Here is an 18,428-nt window from a genome sequence, read left to right as displayed (position 1 = left end):
GAATAATCTGTTTTTAAGCAGCAACAGATCAGAAAATAACTATGTAAAAAATCAATTCAATGCATTTTGAAATAGCTGACTTACAAGGGAGTGTGGTACTTAAAAGCGGAGAACAATTTACAAACAGACTAAAACATACCATGTCATTAAAAAGCATGATCCCAGCAGCTTAGAGCATAGCGTGGAGAGTAAGTACAGGAAAAGGATCATCTATGTAGCTGTTTTTCTAAAAAAATTCTGTCTGTGACAGATGTTGGCAAACTAGCTGTTAGGGTAGCTACAGTGTGTACCAGATAAACAGTTATAACTATGTTTGACATAAATCACAGCCTGAAGAATGTGTGCAAATTCAATTTAGGAGAGGAAAAATAAAAATTAAAAAAAAAAAAAAAAAAAGCGAGAGGTTTTCCTCCTTAGCAGTCAGAGAGGCATTCAGAGGCACACGCACCCAGTGGCAGATGTGGTGCTCGCCATTGGCTCAGCGCTGGCCATGTGCTGGAGCCGTGCGGAAATGGAAACCCCTCCCAGAGCCAGATCTGCATTGCAGTCAAGGGAGGAACAAGATTTATTTCCCGTGCTCTGCTCTCTTGCTCAGATACGTACACGAGCAGGAAATCCACCTGCAGTTTTCTCGCCTTAATAAAATGTACCAAATAATACTAAACGTTTAGTTAATTGTACAATTACTTCTAATTAGTGTTTTGCAAATTGTAATAACAAAGAATGAACACTCAAGATCAAGTATAATTATATATTATTTTTTACAAATTTGATTTGAAGAATAGGAGCTATTACCTGCTACATCCTCCATTTTTCTTCTTTCTCTCAAGGGTTGTTTTTTTCTTCCTGTGTAGACAAGTGAATCCCAATTAAAAATTATACTAGAAATCTTGCCATTCTTTCCCACTTTTTCCCCTGCTGTGATGATTTTATTACACAAATTTTAGAACAGCTGACTGCTCGTGCACTGGCATCTCAAATATAGCATATTAAACTCCATTTTACCTGGAGTGTTCAAGTGTAAATCACATTCTTTTTTCCACTGGCAATACATAAAGTCCTTTCTATTAGATCTACCATTTAAAGAAAATGTATGTTTGCTAACAAAAAAATTTCAAGCATAAACAAAGACTATGGCTTTTAAGAAAGCCCTAAATTTACCCTAGAGCCTTTTGTAAATCAAGCAGCCCAGGCTATAAGGTATATGATTCTTTATTTCAACTAATCTCCTTTAATATGATGGCATTTCGACATGACACCTTTACACTTTGTCTAGGGTATAATTTTGCCAGTAACAGAATTCTCCCTATCCTAAGACCCAGATAGTAAATGTGGAATTCTTGGGCACAAGTTACAGAGCCAGCTATGTCATAATGGCATCTCAGCAAGCTATTTTCCCCTCACTGCTAGTGGTTTTATTGTTTGGTTAGTCTGAGTATCATTGCTAATGTACACTTCTTTCTTTTTTTCTTTTTTCTTTTTTCTTTTTTTTCCAGAGAGATTCAAGAAAATAAAATTTCGAAAATTCCGATAAAACACAGACATAGTGACATAGCAGGCTATGGAATAAAATATAATCGAATAGGTTGAGATTTAATTAACATGCAAAGAAGAGCAGAACACAAAGATAAAAGATATGTAGGAAAAGATGTGTATTTATAGCAATCCAAAATGCAGGATTGTTTCCCATATTACATATATGGTAAGAATATAAAATACTATAAAAAATAAACATTTTACATAGAGATACAATTTGTAGAAAGAAGCAATTGTGTGATCCTGAATGACACTAAAATAAACAAAGAGAAATATACAAAGTTTTCAAGTATTTTTAATTGAGCTAGTTGCTAAAAATTGTTTCATCTCTCTCATTTCCTGCATCACAGTCTCAGACATAGCTCCTGAGGAACAGCAGTCATGGCAAATTGATCTGAGGTTTCTGACAGATGGAGTGGAATGGACACGGTCACAAGAGTTTGGTTCTATTTCCAAAATACTTGCTGGAAATTACTAAACCTGTACCAGGTTGGTATATACATATATATCTTTTCATTTCAAACTAGCTTAAAGACAGACTGGTGTATTACTTATAGCAGTGCTTTATCAATTATTAAAATTAATATAGGAGAGTGCAAATGGAAGCAGCTGATGTGTCTGCACGTTTCTGTAACTTCCATGGGAAAAGGCAGACAGAAAGCTTTCTCAAATCACTGCAACCCAGTCCTGCAGAGACTGCCAGAGTTCTGGGGCACAACACACTTGACTGGCACAATCTGCAGTGGAAAGGGTCTGTAGGATTTATTGTTTCTGGAGTGTGTGTGTATACAAATATACAGATGTATATGTATATGTCTGTGTATATCTATTAAGAGTTATAACAATTACTGAAATAAAGCAAATCCCATACCATAATCATAATAAAAGTAATCAGTGTATTGGCTCTGTATTTTTCAAATAATTAAGTAAAAGGTTTTCATGCATTCTGCACTGCATACAAGAATTGCCAAAATGTTACCAGACTTTAGTATATTATCCTGTCTCTGTTCAGCAAAGCTCAGCAATTTAAATCAAATTCGGAGATGAAAACAATTGTTTCCAAATAAAGAAGATAGCAGAAGCTGCAGTTGCTTGCACAATTGTCAAGTGTTTCCAGTAACACTTGCCCATGTTTAAATATACCACATTTCTACAACACAGACAATAGAATTGAATGTTAAACAGCGCTGTGGCCTGAAGCTCACATGAATGATTTTCTATATCACACTCTGGTCTTCTTATCAACATTGCAGTCTGCATCTTTTTAAAGTATGAAACTCAAATATGGCCAACTCCACGTTCAAAACGATGACAATACTAACATTTAATTAATAATGAGCCCATTTGTTTGTGCAGTCTTAGAGTTTTATAGCACATATATTTAGTTCAGTGAATCGGCTCCATTAACATTACTATTCTGGTGACTAGAGTTCAAGATCGATTTCATATTCACATCTTAAAATCTGTGTAATACTAAAAAATACTTTGGACAGTTTTACCAACAATATTGACCTTCTTTAAGATTCACTTAACAAACAAATGCTGGATAAGAATCAAACAATAAAAACCTCCAACAAACCCACAACAAAGGACAATGAAGTGACCATGTCATTCCAACCACATAAATATATAAAAGCGAAAAGCCTTTATCACCATATTTTGTTTATTTGTTTTTAAATAGACACACACTGCTGTTCCCTTGGCTTACAAAGAGGAGCATACATGTTTGCAAACATTGCTAGTAAAAAGAAAAGCATGTTAGCCATCTGAATAGATGACCAATACTGCATCTGCTAGTTAATGTGAAAGTTCACTTGACTATGAAACTACACGAGCCAGGACAGATATGACTATTTTAAATGCTACATTTTCACTTAAGGAAACGAGTGACCCAAACGGGGAGCAATATTTTACTAGATAACCTGAAAACAACCCCTACCAGAAAACTGTTTGCCCGAAGTCAAAATTAAAATTTTATCTAATCCCTCAAAATTGTGGATCATTTTCATCTGCAACAGTGAATCTTTGTAAAATGTGCATCTCCCTCATTTACTGGTTTGTCTTTATTTCAGTGCAGTAAGCCCAGTATCATAAGATTATTGCATTCTGTACAGTTGATTACACATCGGGGAGGGCGATCATGAACTGAAACTGTGGAATTCAAATGCGATCTGCCTATGGCTGTGCAACCAAATGAACTGCAAGGCAATCAGCCTCCATGAGTAACAGTTAGATGTTAATGTTAAATGTTAAATGTTAACGTTAAATGAATGACAATCGAACTAATAAAGGAATTTTTCGAATTTGGTGAGGCAGCTCCTGTGTAAACTACAAAAACCTTTGAAACTAAGAGACATATTTAGCCAGTACCATTGTCTGTCTCTCAGTACTGTCACCCTGAGAGTAACAGAGGCAAGAGAACAAACAACATATAGGAAGAATTTTATTTTAAATAAAACATCAAATAGTGTGGTTTACTTTGTTGAGAAAAGGAAGATGTGAAATTGTTGGCTTTGACCTCAGTGCAAAGAATAGCTGGTGTTTTATGAGATTTTCACTGAGCTTTACTTTCTGTGTAGACATCTACCTTCTCAAAGATACAGAAATTATCTAAAAAGTTGTTTCAGTCCCTGTACACGACAGCAGTGAGAACATTTCTAGATCTGTTGGGAATTTCTCCATGCATTAGGAAAATTATGTTCAGTTAATCAAACAGGTTTGGAAATGTTTGCATAAATAATTATATATTTTTTTAGAAACATCAGGGTAAAGAATAAAGAAATTAATAATTAAATTAACAGCTAATACTAATTTTCCAGTGATTCAGTAAAACATCAATTGTTTTCATCCATAGGATGAAGCTATTTTTAAAGGGCTAAGTGCCAACTCCTGTTCAGGTTAGATCATCATACTGAAATAGGTCCTGGTACTAAGGGGAGGACAACCAAGACTGAAGAAACCTTGACTTTAATAGTTAAATTTTATAACACTGCTTTTCCTGATGCCATTTTTCTGGTAAGGAAAAAACTGTAGTGTATGTGCTTAACTATGTTTCATTCTATATGGAATTCTCGCAGAATACCCTTTCTCCTGAACTCTCTACGCTAGTTTATGCCAAGTGCCATTAAAAGCTACAGGCAGTGCTTCTGAATGGGGAGCTTGTGAAACTTACTGCTAGGAGTTGTTTTGGTATTTATCCGGAAACTGACTAAGCTACGCTCAGTTCTGAGGGTGAGCGCTGGAGAGCCAGTCTGCAGCTGCCTCCTTGCAGCATCTCCAGCGTAAAACAATACGTAGAGAAATAACTCCTCTTAGAAGGTCCTATGCACCTCGGGCACACCCTGATACTCCTGCAGATGTCCCCTATAGGCAGGGCATTTCCTCCTTTTCTCTCGTACTAAGCACCCGATGCCGCCCGCCCCTCCTTTCCCTGCGGCGCTCCCTCACAGGGCCCCGCGCTCGGGCCGGGCCGGGCGGCGGGGGCGGGGCGGGGCGGGGGCGGCCCCAGTGCGGGGAGGCGGGGCCGCCCCGCGCGCCAGTAGCGGCTGCGCCGGCGTCGCCACCCCCACAGCGGGCGGCGGTTCGTGCGCGGGGCCGGCGGCCGGCGTGGGACCGACGAGGGCGGGAAGGCGCTGTCGCTGAACACCAGCACGGTGATATCTTCTCTTTCCTCGCTTGCTTACCCTTCTCCGCACCTTCCCTCTCCCCACGTTCCCTCGCTCCCGACCCTTTCTGCCGTCCCCGCGGGCAAGGCGCGGCGCGGGGCTCGCGGCGCGCGGACGGGAGGGGAGGGGGGGAGGAGGCCGGAGGGGGGATGGGCGGCGGGCCCAGAGAAGAAAAGCGGTAACGGCCGCAGCGCGCGCGCCGCCCCGAGCCCGCCTTGCCGCCACGTGACCCCCCCGCGCCCTCCCCTCCTCTCCCGCCCGGCTCCATATTGGCGCTGCGCTGGCCGAGCCCGGGCACAAAATGGAGGTAACTGCGCGCGGGGCTCGCCGCCATCGGCCAAGGCGGGGGCGGAAGCGAGGCGGCTCCTGCCGCGCCGCGCGGAGCTGGAGCGGCCTGAATTCCGCCCGAGCCTGCGGGCGGGACAGCGCGGCGGGGAAGGGGCGATTGGCGGCAACGCGGTACAGAGCCCTTTGCAGGTTCCCGCGGCCGCCGCCTCCTTGTGGCGTTGCTGCCGGGCTCCGGGCCCGCTTTCGCCTGCGACGCGCCGCGCTATTCCGCAATGGCGGCGCGGGCAGGAAGAGAGAGCGAGCGGGAGAGGCGGCGCTTCCGCCGCGCGGCCCCGCGGGCTGCGGCCGCCATTTCGCAGCGCTCCGGCGTGGGTGAGAGGGGCCCGGCCCTCGGGCCGGGGCAGGGCTGTGGGCAGCGGAGCCCTTCGCAGCAACCCTGGGGACACAAAAACACCGGGGCGTGTATTCGAGCAGCAGTAGGGCAAGGCGAGCCCTACACGTGCGTGCGTCATTGTTCTGCCCTCACAGTGTTCCTTTCCCCGCTTCCCTCCCTGGCTCATCCCCCCTCCTGTGTAAGCTACTCGGGAGTAGTGCGGCAGGGATATTCTTTAACGCTCTTTCTACACACTCTGTTTTCTCGAAACACACTTTAGAAGCATTAAAATAGTTCAGTGCAGTACGCTGCATCTCGGAGAGAAATGCTGCTACACGTTGTAGCAGCTCCCTAGTATCTTATCACCCTTGCCCAGAGGGACTTTAAGCGTGTCGGGAGCCTTTGCTGCCCGGGGAGGTGGGGAAGAGTTTTCTACATTTTGTCCACTCCCACAATTGCACGTGCAAAATACCCAGGACATTCGGTGGCATTCTGCCATGATCCTGGTGAGCAGCACCAAGCAGTCTGCACAAACCTAGAGGAATCATCCTCACTCTACCTGGAGGGAAATAGTCATTTCCTCAAAACCTAAGGGGTTTTTTTGGTTTTTTGCTCAAGTGTCTCAGAGTATGGCAAGCAAAAATAGTGCGCTTTTTTGCCTTTTTTTTTTTGTGTGTAGTATTTTTTATCTTTACTGTTTTCATTGAAGACTGAAACCTTTAAAAACTAAGATCAGAGAAACCAGCAGCTCACACTAGTTTCTACATTAAAACCAGAAGAAACTAGATCTCTTACCAAAGCAGATAAGAATATTTTTTTCATGTAGGCAATTAATTTAGCTGCTTTAGGATTTAGTAACTGAGAAGGGTGATGTGTTCAAAGCGTTGGTTCAGTAAAGCTTGGAAACCTATCACATCAGGTATTAAGCTAATATCTTGAGTTTTCTCTCACGCATTCATTCCTGTTGGTGTTGGGAATACACTACCAACACACTTAAAAATGAGAATCAGTTTGTTGGTGCTTTAACTTTTAGAATTGGTAAAACACCCTTCTGTATGCACTTCTAGTTCCAGCTTAAGTTGCTTACAGAAAAGACCAATGCATTTCCATAGTATTCTCTGATCGGATGGGTGAACTTCCATCTTGGTAATGTCTGGTTTGTCTCTGCTAGTTTCTTTTCTCCTGTAAGAGATAGAGCAGAATTGTGAATAATGAGATATGTCCCGGTGACTTCTTTATCATTATAGTTAAATGATTTCCTTGGAGACTGCTTCAAGTTCTGTAGTTAAGTTGCAGTATATAATTGCTCAATGCTAGTTAAACTAGCATTTAATAACAAAAGTATTCTGAATATTTTCACTCAGAGTTGAATAGAGTATTTTGTTGGTGATAAGAATTAAAAAATCTAGTGCTGTCAGCTTTAACTTTCTGTAAGGCAAATAAAGGTAGGACTAAGCAGGGCTGTGTTCCATATGAGCTGATAATGTGCATTAGCAAGAAGACAACTCCCTTTTTACCCCTCAAGGCCTTCAGAGGCCCTTGGGGCAGAGACCTGCCCAGGAGCTGTATGTTGGCCATGTGGAGTCTCGCTGGGGAAAGCAGCAGGTGACAGCTTCAGAAAGGGATTCATACTTTCCATTACTTTGAAAAGGTATTGAAATAAGCTTATGCATTTCCTCCCAAACAATTCCTAAAGTTTTATTTTGCCAAACTGCTAGTTTGTAGAAAGCCCTTGAAGTGTTAATGTTCTGTTTCACACCTCCCTTACATGATTTAAAAAACTGAGCAGCTCAGTTGAAATACTTCATATCCTAATACCTCTTAAATCAAACTGATGTAAAAGATTTCAAGGGCAGGTTTAACATTGTAAAGAAAGGAACTAAAGATACTACAAACACTTTGATGTTACTTAAGAAAACGTTTAAAATTTTTCATGCATTAAATTGTCATACTAATGATTTCACAATTAAGTGTAGTTTGAAGCCGGATTTTAACATGAAGTTATGTTTACGAATTTCCACTTTGAATAACAGCATACATTGCTCATTAGTAGAGACCTGCCTCCTTTCCATAAGCAGGAACAAAATTTGCAGGGAGAAAACTTTTAAAAAAACCCGCCACAACTCAAACAAACAAACCCCTGACAGAAATACACCTAGTCTTGTAAATATCTATGCTTTTAAATGCAGCACAGTTACCGATTTACTGAGATATGTTAGGTAGTTAAGAGTATTGTAATAAAGCTTCAAGAAGCATCCAAAGTAGTAATGAATATTGATCAAAGATACCAATACATTAATACTAGGACTAACTGAAGGATCCTAGAAAATTTTATAGAAAAAAGGCCAAAGGGAACATTATTTTTTTGTTTAAATGTGTAGGTGTGGGTTCATTCACTGAGCTTATCTTGTAAGAGAGTTCCTATTTGTAATGGTACATCCATGACATAGTACAGGGCAGTAATCAAATATATAATATGGAAGCAAAAGTAAAGCACATGCCTAGTGCTACAGACTGCTGAGGATCAGCAGTTCTTGATGTTGCAAGGTAGCTTCAGTAAGGGATTCTTGCACTCCTCTTAGTGGAACTCTTACAGGAACTATACGAGACATCCTCTCGTGTTCCACACTTACGGATGGATACCTGACCACAAGAGGTTACACATCAGGAAGTCCTAATAAGCAGTATTTGCAAAATGTTACATGTCTCAGGGGTTAGAAATCCAGAGAAGCAGAATTGATGTAGTGGGTTTGAGTATTGAAGGTGGAATTTACTTGCTGTGTATCAGTTGTATTCACAATAGTTTTGTCAGATAGTAATAGAAGGTTTGCTGCAGATTTTAGTATTAGTTTCTAAAGTGGGCTTGACTGGCATAATAGATGTTTCTTTTACACACCATTTTAATTGTTAGCTAAGTAGGCTGAGGCTTTTTATTCTACCCTTTTAAATCCTTCTGGGATATTTTTCTACTTTTGCCCATTTCTTCCTGTAAAGCCACACCTGTGCATTGCAGCCAGAGAAGGCCCTGTGTCACAGGAATTGGGGTAAGTACTGACTTATCCAACCTGTTTTCTAGGTTTCCTAGATCTAAAAGAAAGGCCGAGTTTTAGAGTACCCTTCCAAAATGTCTGCTGTTAAGGAAGACAGAGAAGTGGAAGACTACAAGAGGAAAGGAAGACGATCCTCACAGGTGAGAGGATGGGGTTTTTTAGTAAAAATAAAGTAGTTTTAAGGGGGAAAGATAAAAAAAAACCTGCAAGTTAACCATTTCTATCTGATATATTAATATTTTTTTTTCTACCTTCTTCATCCCCGTATTAGCGGAGTAACTTTAAATTGCTGTTTATTACCTACAGTTTTAAGGGGTGGGGTGTTAAGCATAACGGGGAAATTTTGCTTGTCTAGCTTTCTGTTATAACAAAACTAATTAAATATATGTTTCTGATTAAAGCAAGGTGTAATTATTAAGAAATTCATGCATCCTCAGAGTATCAGCAGGAACTTGATTACTTCCTACCTTCAAAGTCCTGTTTTAGTGGGAATGAAGACAGGTTCCTATTTTCTTTTCTTCTTCTTTTTTTTTTTAAGTAAAAATGGATGCCTGATAGTCACTGCGAATGAAAGCGAGCTGTACTAAGTAAAAATAACTGTTTTCTTTTGCTTCTAGCAGAAATACCGTAGACTGAATAAGGTGCGTAGTATAGAGAAGATGTTGGGGCTGTTTTTGGGAGGATGGGAGCTAGTTACTTCTGGGGCAGGGTGTGGAAGTGGGAGGGGGGAAAAGTTCTTAATACCCTTCAGAAAATAATTTTAATATCAGCAAAAAGGGTATTAAACGTGCTTATATAGCTTATAACGGAGGCATTTTCTCTCTGTTTATTTGGATTTGTTTGCTTTCTAACATTACTTTTTCAGGTTGCCTGAATATTTTAGCTTGTTCAAACCAACCTTTTTTCTGGAATGATGCCCTTCTGCAATGTGGGAGGGCCTATACACTTGAATTACAAACAAACCTTGTCGGAGTTGCATGCGTCTGGTAGTATGGTTAATTTGTATTGAAGTGCGGTGTGTAAAGTCCTTCTGGAAGGAATGTTGAAACTCTCACTCATTTGGACTTTGGATTGAGTGTAACTGGGGTCGATCAACTGCGTACTAAAGAACCTCTTGTAGTTCGCAAAAGTAGATTGCCCTGCAACGATCTTAACACTGTTGTGTTTCTAGAGAACAGGTTTCTCAGGGAAAGTTGCAGAGGCTCCAGTTGCCTGTAAGCTTTCCCGTTTCAGAAGACAGTGGGATTCTGCTGCCTGGTGGCAGGGTGGTCTCAGGTTCAGCCACAGCTGAGTATAGATTTGGTGATAAGCATTTTGTGGACACTTGCTGCTGCTCAGGGGTAGAATGCGCGGGAGATTTCCACCAAAAAGTGCCTTTAGAGAGAAATACTGCAACTCCAAAAGGCTGATTATTTGAAACTGCAGCCGTAGGAAATTTCAGTTGATGGCAAGCTCAGGATAGACGTAGAATGTATCTGCAGCAGGATTGTCTCAAAAGGTGTCAGGGTTTCTTGGAAAACGAGGATTTTTGCAGGAATCCCCAGGGGGTTCTAGCTGCCATCTTCCCTCCCCTCTTAGGCGAGAGGTAGAGTTACAGTGCGCCGAGTGTTGGGATTCGCTGGGGCCGGGGAGGCGGCGCTGTGGTTTTGCCGGCGGCAGGCGGTGAGCGGGGCCCGCAGCGCCGCCTCCCCCCGGGCCCCGCGGGCCGGGCCCCGCCCATGGCGCCACTGCGGCGCCCGCCGCGCGCCCCGCCCCTGGCGCCATATTGGCGGCACGGCCGCCGCCGCTGAGCACAAAATGGAGGCTTTAGCGCGGAGGCCAAAGTCGGGGCTGAGGGAAAGTTCTCCGCCTCCGCAGGCGAGCAGAGCCTTGTAATGTGTCTGGAAGCCGCTTTCACAGCTTAGGGGGAGAAACAGTGTCTTGCCGACTAAAGGCAGGCTGGGCAGTCTTGCAGCTGTTCTCCCCGCTTCTGCCAGAGGAGTGCTGCAAAATGGCGTGCTCTCGTGCCTTGTCAGCTGAGCAGGAGGCAGCCTGATCCTGACAGCAGGGTGGGAGTTACTGAGGGAGAGATGTGCTCTGCAGAATTCTCTGTGGAGCAAAGACTGCTGTTGGGAATAACTTGCAGCAGAAAACAGCATCTTGTGTGAGAGAGGATAGCACTCTGAAAACCCCAGATAGAACATACTACCTCAAAAACAATTCCCTAATTCTCTAAGAAAACACTTCCTTCTATTTTTGCACAGAGTTCCTATAACATGTATGTGTCCTAAGGATAATTTCTGTCCAATAGAACAGAGAAGCTGTAACAGCAGGTGTTCTTCCTGCTGTATGAGAACAGCAGTTCTTGTCACATAATAACAATAAGCAGAAACAAACTTCACTTTTCCTTACCTGAAAAGTTCTGTGGTTATTCTTTTAATGTAAATGCACTCTAAGTTGTTAGCTGGAAACCCTCATAGCCTTGAGTAGTAGCAGAGAACTGTAAATAGTCTTGTGCCGTTTTTCCTTCCATAGATTTCTGATTTTGGAGGAGTCTAGACTTTATGGTTTTACATAATAATTTTCTTTCAATATATGTAGGAGCTTGTAACACTTAATGTTCCCAACTTTAATGTAACCCAACTAAAAATTGTCAGTAGATTTTAAAAATTGCAATTAGCAACAGATTACAACCCTTGACCTAAAGCAGTTTCTATATGCAGTAGATGTGTAATTCCATAAAATTAAAAGTTTGAATGTAGTCAAAAGGGAGGGGGGGTTTAATACCTTTGTAGTCTGGACCACTTGGAAGACACTAGAAGCTTTACTTTGTAGTCATGGGACCACTGACTGTTAATAATTCATATGATGATCCTGAGGTAAAGCCTTAAATAGAAGGTTGCTACCAAGAATGCTGGCGTTCTTTCTAACAAAATTCAGCAGATGTAGGGGCAGGGATTCACTTCCCAGGCAGCTTTTTATAGTCTTAGTTACTGTTCGCTGTAGTACAACCTGAGTATTATAAACCAATGGTTTGCTAAAGCTCTGTATAATTATAAAAACTCACCCAAAGGCTTAAGCCTTCCTGGCCAACCCTAGCAGTGTGACAGAGGTTAAAGCACTTCAGATTTGAAGCAAAATGTCTACAGATGGAAGTCTGTGGCTGTTTTTGTGTAGTTTACCTCAGGATAATGCTGCATCTAGTCTGGTTTAATGCACTGCAGCAGAAATAGTGAAGCCTGTTGAGCACTGATGCTGCAGAACTGAAGTCACACACAGCATAGCTAGCCAGAACCTTGTGGAGTGTTTTACATGCACAAAAGTACCCACTTGCTAAATGAGATTTTAATCTGGTTGCCTTTTGTAAGACCTCTCCGACAATGGCAGTGAAACAATTTTGTGTGAGCTCCCTATCAAGTACACGGGGAAATTCCCTGTCTACTAAACAGGTGCAGCACTGAAACACTGCAGAAACACAGTCGTACTCTTAAGCCCATTTCGGTCATGTGATGGAGAAGTGGGATCTGCAAATTTGCACCTTTTAAAACATGACTGGTCATATATAGACAGTGTTACCAGGAGCTATTAAACTTGCTTGTTCTGTGATGCTTGCTACGTTACCAATCTCGCTCCAGTGGTTGTATCCACTACTGTTCATTAAAGAGTTGTTACTCATGGCTTTTTTTTGTCTATAAGACATAGGTCCATGTTGTATCACATTTAAAAGGTATTTCCTATAACACCAAAATCTATATATATATTTGCACTTTATTGCTGGCATGTACTCCAATAATAAAATTACCAATGTACAGAATTTACAATTTCAAGGAATTTAGCATTGATATGTTTCATAAAAATGCATAAAAGTAGCCTTTCAAAATGGACATCCCCAAAGAGTAGACAGCCCAAGCAGGAACCTTTTTTCTTGTATACTGCGTTCTTAATTTTTTTGTAGTTCTGTGTATTTATGCTTCATAAAGTGTTAGAACTTCCCTTTACGTGTCAGTGCTTCCTCCCCAGTCCCTACAGCGCGATCCCTACAGCAGCTCAAATATAGGTACAGAATGAATGCACTTCTGGGTGGTGGGAGCAACTAAGTTATGTAATATATTGAAATCCCTTTACTGTCTGCATTTTAATGCTCTTTAAGTTGTTAGTGTTTTAATTAAAATCACATCTCATTGTTTACTATTCTGCTGTCTAAACCCATTAGAAGTCATTGTTTTTATGTAAATGTATTTCACCTATTTGTAGTATAATGTGCACAGTTAATTTCTAATAATTCAGTGAAGTTTTAATTCAGTGATTTTTATTCAAAATTTGTGTATGATTTTTTGATTTTGTAGGGCCATGAGCCAAAGGAGCCAGAGCAGTTAAGAAAGCTGTTCATTGGAGGTCTGAGCTTTGAAACAACAGATGATAGCTTGAGAGAGCACTTTGAGAAATGGGGCACACTCACGGACTGCGTGGTAAAGTCTCTAATATTAGTTTGCTTTAGAAAAGTGAGGTACTTCAAATAGCCCAGAAATGCAGAGTGCATCCTTGTGTGTTTGCAGGTGATGAGAGACCCACAAACAAAACGTTCCAGAGGCTTTGGCTTTGTGACTTACTCCTGTGTGGAGGAGGTGGATGCTGCCATGAGCGCTCGACCACATAAGGTTGATGGACGCGTGGTTGAACCAAAGAGAGCAGTTTCAAGGGAGGTGAGTTAGTGTTCCAGTTAACCACATACCCTAATCTTTACCTACTGTATTAAGCACTGAATGTCATTTTTGGCATTGCAGGATTCTGTAAAGCCTGGGGCACACCTCACAGTGAAGAAAATATTTGTTGGTGGAATTAAAGAAGATACAGAAGAATATAATTTAAGGGAGTACTTTGAAAAATATGGCAAGATTGAAACCATAGAGGTCATGGAAGACAGGCAGAGTGGAAAGAAGAGAGGCTTCGCTTTTGTAACGTTTGATGATCATGATACAGTTGATAAAATTGTTGGTATGTAAGCTCTTCTGTGAAAAATTACTTACAGGATGAAAGTATTAAGATTTCAGAAGAGCAGTGTGTGGAATGAGATGATTACATAATCAGTTGCCTTACTATTGTAAGGGGTGGGGTTGATTTAATGTTATTTTCCAAAGTGTGCAAATGCCTTACAGTAACTTTCTGTGAGAGCTTAACAGTATACTTGGGTGATGTGGTTTTCTAACTTTCCTTTTTCACTGTTTTCTGTAGTTCAGAAATACCATACTATAAATGGACACAACTGTGAAGTGAAAAAAGCACTCTCAAAGCAAGAGATGCAGACTGCTAGCTCTCAGAGAGGTGAGTTGTAGTTGTGCATAGCTATTTTGTGTAACAGGTTTTCAATTAATGTAATTCAAGTGAAATATTTTGTAGGTCGTGGGGGTGGCTCAGGCAACTTCATGGGCCGTGGAAACTTTGGAGGCGGTGGAGGAAATTTTGGCCGAGGAGGAAACTTTGGTGGGAGAGGTAAATGGCTGGAATATTAGTATACAATGTGATTTACATTTTGGTTTGTGTTTTGTGTTTGTTTTTTTTTAATTTCCTGTGTCAGTTGGCTTAAGCACTTAACATGCTTGTTCAGGAAAACATTCTCATCTGTTTTGTGTTCTAGGAGGCTATGGGGGTGGTGGTGGCGGTGGTGGGAGCAGAGGAAGCTTTGGGGGTGGTGACGGATACAATGGATTTGGTGATGGTAAGTGTACTGTTCACTTCCTTTTTCCCCAATGTTAGAACCAGCTGTAAGTTTTGCCTTCACCTTGGAAGCAAACTCTATTTTGATGATAATAGAAATAATGAAAATGAAATGTCTGCATTGTAGAGCTGTGAAGAATTGACTTTTTTTTTGTTCTTCCCACAAAATGATGGATGGAAAAAATACTCATCTGTATTTACCCTTTTTAAGACCTCATAACACAGGGTCATGAGAGAACTGTTTATTACTGAGAACTAAGTGAAGAGATCCTGATGTTAGTTGAGATGACTAAAACTGAATAAAGCAGTAAACAACTGTTTTCAGTCAACTCTTAAGACTTCTTGTCATTCTAGTATCTTTTTCGTGATACAGTTAGGATGAGTATTCAAAATGCATCTGAAGAGAAATGTAGCAATTTGGTAAAAGGTGCAATTATCAGAATTAATTACTAGGATCCTAATTTTGTAAGAATGGGATTTTTTTTTTCCCCTAATTAAATAGTTCAGATAAATGGTGCAACCACAATGAATCTATGTAATACAGGGAAAGCTCTGTGGAACATTTTTATTGTGTAAGTGTGTTGGTTTAATTTTTTTTTGTTGTGAAATGGTTCTTTCCTTACCAGGATTTAGCTTTGGTGTCTTAAGTTTGACTCTTTTATTCAAAGGTGGCAACTATGGAGGTGGTCCTGGCTATGGCAGCAGAGGAGGTTATGGTGGTGGTGGAGGACCAGGATATGGAAACCCAGGTGGTGGATATGGAGGTGGAGGAGGAGGATATGATGGCTACAATGAAGGAGGAAATTTTGGTGGTGGTAAGATTCCAGCTTTAATTCAACATCCATGGTTCTTAGGTTTCATTTCACAATGTCTGAAATGTGGTAATTGATAAAATGAGTCGTATGTCTAGGTTTTAACACAGAAGGCCATGTTGTTGCATAAGGAAAATTCTTTCTCATGTGGATCAGCTTTGATAAACTATAATGTTGTTTTGCCAAGGATGTGTTTTTTAAAAAGCTTTGGCTATAAATCTATATGTGGAGGCAGAATACAGGAGTTTTAAAGGTTTTGACTATTTCAGGTATGTTATTATCAGATACCAGTTCACAACATGGAGATCATATCCTCTGTGAGGACTACACGACACATTTTTACAAGCTTTTTTTTTTTTATTGCGTGCCTCAGTTTGGGGGAACTAAGCTGCAAAAACTCCTGTGTATCTTACTGTACATTTTTATCTATGTATGCAGCATGTCCATTACAGTTCCGTCATTTCTTTGGAGCAAATAAATTGTAATTTACGTTGTCACACATGCAGAGTTCTGCAGTAGAAGAATAATGATGAAACTCATGGTTTTCTGATTTTAGGGGTCTTGATTTGGCCTATTGGGTTAATATCAAATTGCCTATTCAGATGTGCTTAAAATGTGATGTGTTTATCTTTGATAAAATACTGATTTCAAGTCATAAAAATTCCAAGGGTCTTCTTTTGAATAGAGGTAGCATCAAAATACATAAACTTCATTTTAAATTGTTCTAAACTAGTACAATTTATTTTTACATTGTGTATTGGAATTTGGTGAGTTTTATGTCCTAAGCTTGTCCGAACAAACACGTCTTCATAAATTACTTGTTTCAGGTAATTATGGTGGAAGTGGGAACTACAATGATTTTGGCAATTACAGTGGACAGCAGCAGTCTAACTATGGTCCCATGAAAGGTGGTGGCAGCTTTGGTGGCAGAAGTTCAGGCAGTCCCTATGGTGGTAAGTATGTTGTACAGAAAATATTTTTGAGTTAAAGTCTCTTGTTGTTCATGTATTTCAGTATACACACTGGTTGTTTTTTTGTAGGTGGCTATGGATCTGGAAGTGGAAGTGGGGGCTATGGTGGTAGAAGATTCTAAAAATGCTACCGGAAAAAGGGTAGGTGTAATGCATATTTATAATGATGATTAATAATGTACAACTGTTCACTGAGAGTAATAATTTTCTTATCCTGTATTCAACAGGCTACAGTTCTTAGCAGGAGAGAGAGCGAGGAGTTGTCAGGAAAGCTGCAGGTTACTTTGAGACAGTCGTCCCAAATGAATTAGAGGAACTGTAAAATCTGCCACAGAAGGAACGATGATCCATAGTCAGAAAAGTTACTGCAGCTTAAACAGGAAACCCTTCTTGATCAGGACTGTCATAGCTACAGTTTGCAAAAAGTGCAGCTATTGATTCATGCAATGTAGTGTCGATTAGATGTACATTCCTGAGGTCTTTCTCTGTTGTAGCTTTGTCTTTCTTTTTTCTTTTTATTTTCCCATTACATCAGGTATATTGCCCTGTAAATTGTGGTAGTGGTACCAGGAATAAACAAATCAATGAATTTTTAACTTTTCAATATTTGTGTAGTTCAGTTTTTCCACATTTAGTACAGAGAACTCTATAACAGAAATGAAATGTAGTTTAGGGTGTTTCCTTGTTAGTTAATAGAGAAGATAAATGCATTTCTCAATTACTATTTTGTATTAATTTAAAGTTAACAATAGAAACACCTATTGATTTGCAGTCTTAAGGGGTCTAGTCTCAGTGTATATACGTAACTGTCATTGACATGAGTTACATAGGCATACAGAGGGAAAACATCTGTATGTTGCATTATAGTTTGTTTAGATGTATAACTAGGATTGAGTTACTCAAATTAGTGTTTGTGAATCATAGAACTAAGCTTTATCTTAATGAAAATTTCAAATTACTTTTTGCTTTGTGCATATTTTTTTAATTTGTAGTTCTGTATTAGTACTAGCGCTTCAAGAAAATAAGGCATGATAAATATTTTAACAAGACCAACTTTAGACACATGAAAGCTGTCTCCCGTCTCATTTGAGATGTATAAGGGATAACTGAAGTTGTTTAAGTCTTGGGTGGAGAGAAAAAGAAATTTGCTTTTTACCTTTATATTTATTGTAATTCCTGAGAAGTTAAGGTGGGGGGAATCAAGTGCCTGTTTCCTTGGGATATACAATGATTCTGTTTCAATAAAACTATACTTTGGGGAGGGTGGCTTGGAATTTTCATCCCCCTTGTCCCCATTTCCTTCTCCCTTGCACCAGACTGCACTGTTTCAATTAAATGAGGTGTCATGGTGAGAGTACTAGGCATGTTCCTCAATAATTTAATGGCTGTATACTTTCTTGCATGCACCCTAGGCAATTTTCTGGACACATGCTTCTGACTGGGAGCCAAGGGTAGCACAGGTGTAATCACTGACAGTCCCAGGTAATGTGTTCCAAAAGCCCATTTTCCATGGGCTCTTAAATAGTAGAGTTCTTGAGCTGTTTCCCTGGCAGACATCTGTGCTCAGCTGAGAGCTCAAAGATCAAACACAATCTAGTTGTATTTGACTAACTAGAAGCACTCCCACAACGTAGAGGGTACAGTCCTGAGTTCCCACAGATAGAACGATAGTGTGCTACAGCCGGATTCGGTGCAGTGGAGTAGAAAATCTGACCAGTACATGCGGCTAGAAATTGTACTTCATTCTCACTTCTGACCTCCCAATTAAGGCACTGCAGTCTGTCCTGTCCTCATCTGATGTGAATTCTCTTGACTATTGCCAGGCCAGTGCTTGCTGTCAATTCAGACTCAGAAGAGTAGGGACCCAGTCAATAAAAGAAATACTCAGACACTTGGCAGTATGTATTGGAATTACTCACACCTGTTTCACTTCTGGGTCAATGCAGTATAAGGTAAATGCAATTCCAGTGTAGGAATGAATCTGCAAAGATGTATGAAATGGCTTAAGGCATAATCAGTCATATTAATAATGGATTATA

General features: G+C 40.6%; 1 protein-coding gene across 2 annotated transcripts; it reads left to right on the top strand.

Annotated features, from left to right (window-relative positions):
- Window positions 1-5,034: 5,034 nt before the first annotated feature.
- HNRNPA3 (heterogeneous nuclear ribonucleoprotein A3) lies at window positions 5,035-16,993 on the top strand. Of its 2 annotated transcripts, none has more exons than XM_063400448.1 (13): window positions 5,035-5,189; window positions 8,939-9,052; window positions 9,530-9,553; window positions 13,238-13,360; window positions 13,448-13,594; window positions 13,676-13,886; window positions 14,124-14,213; window positions 14,289-14,381; window positions 14,527-14,607; window positions 15,275-15,421; window positions 16,246-16,371; window positions 16,459-16,530; window positions 16,617-16,993. In XM_063400448.1, exons 2-12 carry the CDS (start codon window positions 8,987-8,989, stop codon window positions 16,509-16,511), a joined length of 1,161 nt encoding a protein of 386 aa, XP_063256518.1. In that variant the 5' UTR covers window positions 5,035-5,189; window positions 8,939-8,986; the 3' UTR covers window positions 16,512-16,530; window positions 16,617-16,993. The 2 variants fall into 2 exon arrangements, with proteins under 2 accessions (XP_063256518.1, XP_063256517.1); XM_063400447.1 differs by having other exon boundaries at window positions 14,274-14,381.
- Window positions 16,994-18,428: the final 1,435 nt, after the last annotated feature.

Source organism: Prinia subflava, chromosome 6 (genome assembly GCF_021018805.1).
Source record: "Prinia subflava isolate CZ2003 ecotype Zambia chromosome 6, Cam_Psub_1.2, whole genome shotgun sequence".
NCBI lineage: Eukaryota > Metazoa > Chordata > Aves > Passeriformes > Cisticolidae > Prinia > Prinia subflava.
The sequence above is the reverse complement of the archived record's forward strand: the minus strand, read 5'-3'. Positions and strand labels throughout refer to the sequence as shown.

Excerpts from the sequence above, each read along its gene's own strand:
- HNRNPA3 (XM_063400447.1), top strand. The coding sequence starts at position 8,987 with ATGTCTGCTGTTAAGGAAGACAGAGAAGTGGAAGACTACAAGAGGAAA. Across the intron at positions 14,214-14,273 it reads GACTGCTAGCTCTCAGAGAG|TGAAATATTTTGTAGGTCGT; the intron begins GTGAGTTGTAGT and ends ATGTAATTCAAG. Across the intron at positions 14,608-15,274 it reads ATACAATGGATTTGGTGATG|GTGGCAACTATGGAGGTGGT; the intron begins GTAAGTGTACTG and ends TTTTATTCAAAG.